This window comes from Myotis daubentonii, chromosome 5 (genome assembly GCF_963259705.1).
Source record: "Myotis daubentonii chromosome 5, mMyoDau2.1, whole genome shotgun sequence".
Taxonomy (NCBI): domain Eukaryota; kingdom Metazoa; phylum Chordata; class Mammalia; order Chiroptera; family Vespertilionidae; genus Myotis; species Myotis daubentonii.
In genome coordinates this window covers 21,792,402-21,799,752 of record NC_081844.1, presented here as the reverse complement: position 1 = coordinate 21,799,752, position 7,351 = coordinate 21,792,402, and the positions used below count along the sequence as shown (strand labels likewise).

At 42.0% G+C, this 7,351-nt stretch overlaps 1 protein-coding gene across 1 annotated transcript; it reads left to right on the top strand.

The window, feature by feature from the left end:
• Positions 1-3,844: 3,844 nt before the first annotated feature.
• LOC132234111 (olfactory receptor 7A10-like) lies at positions 3,845-4,798 on the top strand. The gene has a single exon (XM_059695161.1). It carries the CDS (start codon positions 3,845-3,847, stop codon positions 4,796-4,798), a length of 954 nt encoding a protein of 317 aa, XP_059551144.1.
• Positions 4,799-7,351: the final 2,553 nt, after the last annotated feature.

Here is a 7,351-nt window from a genome sequence, read left to right as displayed (position 1 = left end):
CCAATTTTTAAAGTTTCTTTAAATAGGGTACACAACATAGCCACAAGAAAATAGAGTCCCCTGTTTTCATGTCCACAAGAGGCTTAACAACTGTAATACTACTTCTATATTCTTTTGATACTACTTCTATACTCTTCAACTTTCCTTGTATCATTATTTTTCTAATTATTATGATGGGATGAGAAAAGCCTGGTGATAACATGGCCCCAGAAAGTAATTCATAGTGCACTCTGGTGTGTGTGTGTGTGTGTGTTTTATGGGGCAATTGGATCTGAGCCCATATACTCCAAAATGTGTTCCTTAACCGTTTGTATGCCATAAGCATCTATAGACACAAGCGGCGGACCATTTTTAATTAAATTCAAAATACCTTGGCAGTTTACTGTTTAAAATACAGATGCCAGAATGTTAACCAACACACAAATATAAAAGGGTAATCCATTAGTATTTACAATATTTTTTTGAAACAAAATTAATAAAGTGCAGGGAACAACATGTGAACAAGGGATTCTTTGTGAGCATGGAGGCCACCTTGTTCCTTCACATTCTCTGACACAATCTGTTATTGTTCCCCTCTTGATTATTCCTCTCACCATGCTGGATCCTTTTTGAGTCTTCAATATCGGGAACAAGTGTCACCTCAGGCTTTTGCACTGACTCTTTTCCTGCACCCCTAATAACCTTGTGTCTCCCACTCTGTCTTCCTTGAGGTCCCTGTTCAAATGTCACCTTGTTTGCAGGGCTTCCTGAACTCCCAGCATAAAATAACATCCCATCCACTCTATTTTATACCTACTTTCTTTTTCTTCACATGACACCATATGGCATGGTATATATGACCTATATTTTGTGTAAATTCTTTCATCATCATTATACTTTAAGGATTTTTTTTCTCAGCATCCTATACCCTTTCCCTAGAGATGGCCATTACTCAACATATATTCCTCAAGTGCATGAAAACATTTCTCATTAAAACTGTGTAGAAGAACCAAGATGATTGCATAGGTAAACACAGTACTCACTGCCTCCCACAACCACATCAAAATTACAACTAAAATACAGAACAACCATCACTTAGAAGTGCCTGAAAGCTGTCTGAATGGAAGTCCTACAACTACAGAAGTAAAAAAGAAAGCACGCCAAGACTGGTAGGATGGGCAGAGGGGCTGAATGGGCTGGTCTAACACCACATGTGCCATTTTTTAGAGCGGGGGGGGGGGATATCTCGGCTGTGAAGGCCTCCCATGAGGAGCAAGGGGTCTCAGCCACACACCAGGCCCCTCAGCCCAGGGTTCCAGTGACAGGAAGAAAAGTTCCTATAACTTCAGGCTATAAAAGCCAGTGGGAATTGTGGCTGAGTGGCATGGAGGCTGTGGGAGTCCCAGAGTTCCTCTTAAAGGGCCAAAGCATGAACTTACCCAGACTCGCTCCCTCTGAGCCCCAGAACTAGGGCAGCAGACTGGGGGGATCATGGGACATACAGAGAAGAACTGGATTGTCTGGCATCATGGCAAGAACTTAGGGGTGGGTTTCTCCCAGTCTGGGGTGCTCACAGAGTTCATTATTCCTATGCTGAGACCTACCCCATCACAGAGCTGGCTGGCAGCCATATCTGAGTCTCCATTAGCCTGAAGCACACTGTTTGCTCCACCCTTTTGATTCCCTGAGACCTCACCCCACCAAATTTGCAGCCCCACCCAAGCTATTTTCAGCAGCTTTTCCATATGAAAAGTCATGCTTCAGACTTCCTAAAATCTCTCAAACAAGCAGCAGATGCAATCAGCATGCCCCGTACCTCTCAATAAAAGGCCCAAGGCCTGGCAGTAGCAGCAGCCTGCCTTGCTTCACAGTTCGGCCTCACATAGGCACTGGTAAGCCCAACACAAGTAGCAGCCATCTGCAGATCTCTCTGTGGCTCCTGCCAGGCGGCCCCAGGAAGTAGCTAAGTTTGCACCTTCCAGGAGGACTCAGAGCCAGTGCACCCAGTGAACAGCTTCAAACCATAGCAGATTACAACTCTACACATCCACAAGCAACACACTCAAGGGGCAGACTCATTGAGCACCAAAGCCCCACTGAAGCAAGTCCTGCTCCACAGGGGTATTTCCTGCACAGCAACTCTTCTGCTGTAGAAATAGCTGGTCCTCATAGCCAATTGGCTTGGAGCTCAATTCTTCCCAGTGATTTCAACAGCAATCAGGGCTCAACTACAACAAGACTGTGCACACAGCCCACACAGGGCTGCACTTAGAGTGCCCAGCTCAGGTGACTGAGGAGGCTGAGCCACTGGGCCCTACAGAACATCTACTATACAAGGCCACTTAACCAATTCCAGGAGACATAGCAGCTCTACCTAATACATAGAAACAAACACAGGGAAGCAGCCAAAATGCAGAGACAAAGAAACATGTCACAAATGAAAGAGCAGAAGAAATCGCCAGAAAACAAACTAGATGAAATGGAAGCAAACAAACTACTAGATACAGAGTTCAAAACAATGGTTATAAGGATGCTCAAGGATCTTAATGAGAGCTTCAAGGGCCTTAGTGACAATTTCAAGAATCTTGGTGAGAATAGCAAAAACATGAAAAAGGACCAGTCAGAACTTAAGCATACACTAACTGAAATAAAGAAGAATTTACAGAGATTCAACAGTAGAATAGAGGACGCCAAGAATCAAATCAGCGATTTGAAATATGAGGAAACAAAAACACCCAGTCAGGAGAGCAAAAAGAAAGAAGAATCCAAAAATATGAGGATAGTGTGAGGAGCCTCTGGGACAACTTCAAGTGTACCAACATCTTCATTATGGGGGTGCCAGAAGGAGAAGAGAGAGAGAGCAAGATATTGAAAACCTATTTGAATAAACCAAAGAACTTATGCACTTATATGCATAGCCCATGGACACAAGCAATAGGGTAGTGAAGACCTGCAGGGGGTGGGGGAGGGAGGTGCTAGGAAGGAGAAAGGGGGAATGGAAGGTATCTGTAATATTATCAACAATAAAAAATATATTTAAAAATAATAATAATGACAGAAAACTTCCCCTACCTGGTGAAAGAAATACACTTACAACTTCAGGAAGTGCAGAGAATCCCAAACAAGAGGAACCCAAAGAGGCCTACACCAAGACACATCATAATTAAAGTGCCAAAGGTTAAAGTCAAAGAGAGAATCTTAAAAGCAGCAAGAGAAAACCAGTTAGTTACCTATGAGGGAGTTCCCATACGACTGTCAACTGATTTCTCAACAAAAACGTTATAAAAGACAAAAAATATGAACAATAAAATGGCAATAAATACATATCTATCAACATTTGAACCTAAAAAATCAAGATAAATGAACAAGGAATCTAATGAATAAAATCAACTGATGAATAAAATACAACCAGAGGCATGGAAACATGGAACAGACTGACCAATCTCAGAGGGAAGTGGGGGGGGGGGGGCAGGAAGAGATTAACCACAGAAGTTATATGCATATACACATTACCTATGGACACAAATGGTAGGGTGGTGAAGGACTGGGGTGGGGTGGGAACTGGGTGAAGGGGTGTAATAGGGGGAGAAAAGGGAACATCTACAATACTCTCAACAATAAAGATTTGTAAACAAAATAAAAACACTGTGTAATCCATGACCACCTTGGGGAAAAGGTCTGAGGAAGACAGAAAATCCTAATCAGAGTTGTCATGGGCTGGGTTGTGTCTTCAAGGCCATGATACATACAAAAAGTATATATTACTTCACTGCAAAATATAATTGTAGCATTTCAACTATATTAGTAATGGCCATTTAAAAGCTAATCATGCTATTTTTTCTTTCCTACTAGTCACCTTCACCACATGGGACGAGGCAATGATACCCCAATTTCAGAATTTCTTCTTCTGGGATTTTCAGAAGGACCAGAATTACAGCCCCTCATATTTGGGCTTTTCCTGTCCATGTACCTGATCACTATGTTTGGAAACCTGCTCATCATCCTGGCCGTAAGCTCAGACTCCCATCTTCACACACCCATGTACTTCTTCCTCTCCAACCTGTCCTTGGTAGACATCTGTTTCACCTCCACCACCATCCCAAAGATGCTTGTGAACATCCTGAAACAGAGCAAAATCATAACCTATAAAGATTGCATCACTCAGATGTATTTTTTCATACTATTTGCAGGGCTAGATGACATCCTCTTGACCATAATGGCCTATGATCGCTTTGTGGCCATCTGCCACCCCCTGCACTACATGGTCATCATGAACCCCCGGCTCTGTGGACTGCTGGTTCTGGTGTCCTGGATCATGAGTGCCCTGAATTCCTTGTTACAAGGCACAATGGTATTGCAGCTGTCCTTCTGTACAGACTTGGAAATCCCCCACTTTTTCTGTGAACTTAAACAGGTGATCCAACTTGCCTGTTCTGACACCTTTCTTAATAACATGGTGATGTATTTTCTAACTGTGCTACTGGGTGGTGGTCCCCTCGCTGGTATCATTTACTCTTACTCAAAGATAGTGTCCTGCATACGTGCAATCCCATCAGCTCAGGGGAAGTATAAAGCATTTTCTACGTGTGTGTCTCACCTCTCAGCTGTCTCCTTATTTTATGGTACAATCTTAGGTGAGTACTTCAGCTCTGCTGCTACCCACAGCTCTCACTCAAGTGCAGCCGCCTCAGTGATGTACACCGTGGTCACACCCATGCTGAACCCCTTCATCTACAGTCTCAGGAACAAGGACATAAAGAGGGCCCTGAAGAGATTTTTTGGGATGGCAGGTACAGAGGAGACAATCATCCTGAGGTAGAAAAGGTGGCCTTGATTTTGAAGCTCCAAGGCTCCAAATCAGAAATTGTGATTCTTTAATCAGACTGTGGCTTTTCAGACTCACTCCTTTTATTCCTGTCCTTGAGTTTCCTATTTTTGTTGTAACTTCTCTATACAATTTCAGGTACCATTTTATGAAGCTTTCTGCTTTGCCTATTATGTAGACAGTTTTTCCCTTTGTCTTTTTTTCCAACTGTGATCAGAAATATTTGGAAATTTTCATTTACTTCATTGGTAACATTGATGTCTTAACAATAATTTCTTCTCAAATGACATATATCATTGTAAGTAATTTGTTCTTGTGTTCACCATGTGTCCCTCATTCTTTGTACATCGGTACCTTAACTGATCTTCCTGATACTTTAGACTTTATGATTGTTCCCTATAAGTCTCAGTCTGTTGATAGTGATGCAACAGGATAGGGATGCCTGGGCACTGGCCTGGGTTCCACTGTTACAGAGAATCGGAATAAATCAAGCAATGCTCAGAGAGTTTGGAGTCACACTTTATTCACCGCGGTGGGCTTAGAGAAAATGAATTCAAATTCGAAGCAGAGCTACAAGCAGAACTTCCCTTTTTATGAAAGAGCCAGCCTTATGTGTGCTTAATGGTTATTTCGCTGGTGGTCTTGAAAACTACACAGTTCTATCCAATTAAAAAATGCACCTGGCATGGCATTGAGAGTATGGGCATATCTAGTCTCTGGCCTACAAAGTCAGACAGTTAAGTTTATCTTCCTCATTGTTCAAGTAGGACAAAGCAGGCTAGAAAGCAAAGTTATTTTTTTAGAACAAGAGGCTGCCTAAAGAATAGCAGAGAATTCCAAACAGTAGTTTTACAAAATAGGGCTTAGCCTTCTCACTACTACTTGTTCCTCAGACCAGAGTCAATGTTGTGACTATATGGACCCTTTTGATCCTTATTATAATTGAAACAGCCATCATAGAGCTATGAAGATGTAAGTGTTATTACTCATAGGTCCTGCAAGCCGAAAGCCGTACAGGAGTGTGTGTGTGTGTGTGTGTGTGTGTGTGTGTGTGTGTGTGTGTGTGAAAGAGAGAGACAGAGGGAGAGAAAATGGACTTTGACTGAAGGGCTCTGCCTTTATTGGAGGCCAAAGGCAGGATGGCTAGGGTTTTGTGGGTTTGCTTTTTCTTTAAAACAAGAGTGGAATTAGGGCAGGGGAAGGAAAAGCAGAGTCACCCATATGGTCAGTTATCTAGGTTACTCAGGGTTTTCTACAAGGGGGATTTTATAATATGTTAATTCTTGTGTAAAATTCACAAAAATTCTATATGTAATTCCAAATAAACTTTGCTCCCTCAATATATCCATTGTCTAATGTGAACTTTCTCCCTTTGCTCATATTGAAATTGCTTCTCATTAAAAATAAAATTGCATATATTTCAAGTTCCAAAACAAAATAATTAAATCAAATCCTATATAATAAAGAGCTAATATGCTAATTAGACTGGACAGCAGAATGAGCTGGAACAACCAGTGGGCGGGGGACGGGGCTACAAGGCAGCCAGGGCCACGAGGGCCTACTCTTGCACAAATTTTGTGCATCGGGCCTCTAGTTAAAAATAAAAGGGGAACTTCATGGGTGGGGCAACATGAGTGCTTATGTAGTAGCTGTTTTGTATTCATTAAAAAGATTCAGCTCTATGGCAGTAGCTAAAACCTTGCCACATCCATTCCTGAGAGAAACATTTCACAGTATCATCTCTCATTGACTATTCACATAAAAATATTATTTAATAAGTCTAAAAGAGAATACTAAATAATTTTACTTTGCAATTATTTTATTCCTGGTGCAAATGTTTATATTTAGGGTTAAAGCCTTTTACTTCACTGTAAATTGTGCAAGCTCTTTACACAGTTTATAGAGTGAGAGCTGGTTTCTTGTTGTGGTTTTGAATTCCATACTTTCAAACAAAATTGGAGTTTCTGTCAAAGTTTTTTAGTGTTTGACAGTGTATTATCTTATATATGTGTAGATGTATTGGGGGAATGTGGGCATTTTATAAATTTTGCGTGGTCAGTTCTGTCAGTCAGTCATATTATGTCCCCCCATTATATTTTTTAATTTAATTCTTTATTGTTTAAAGTATTACACATGTCTCCTTTTCCCCCCATTGACCTCTCTCTGGTAATCCACCCCCCCCCCAACCTCCCCAGCACATGTCTTACCCCCCTACAGTCTGTGTCCATGGGTTATGCTTATATGCATGCATACAAGTCCTTTGGCTGATCTCTCACCACCCACCACCCTCCCACACACCTTCCCTATTGTGAGGTGGCCCAGAAAAGCTTCGAAGAGAACAAAGAGAACCGAGTGAATCAGAAAGAAAAAGGAGAAGTTTATTTGCGTTCTCGGGTGAGACCCACTGGCCCAAAAGGTGGGGCCTGTGAATTTTGTGCCTCCAGGGAGGGAGGGGAATCTTTTTATTCAGGTGTTTGGTGAGGGGGGGGCCGGGGGGGGGGAGCCTGAACTGAGGAAGTCTCCACTGCAGGGATCATCATGGCATTC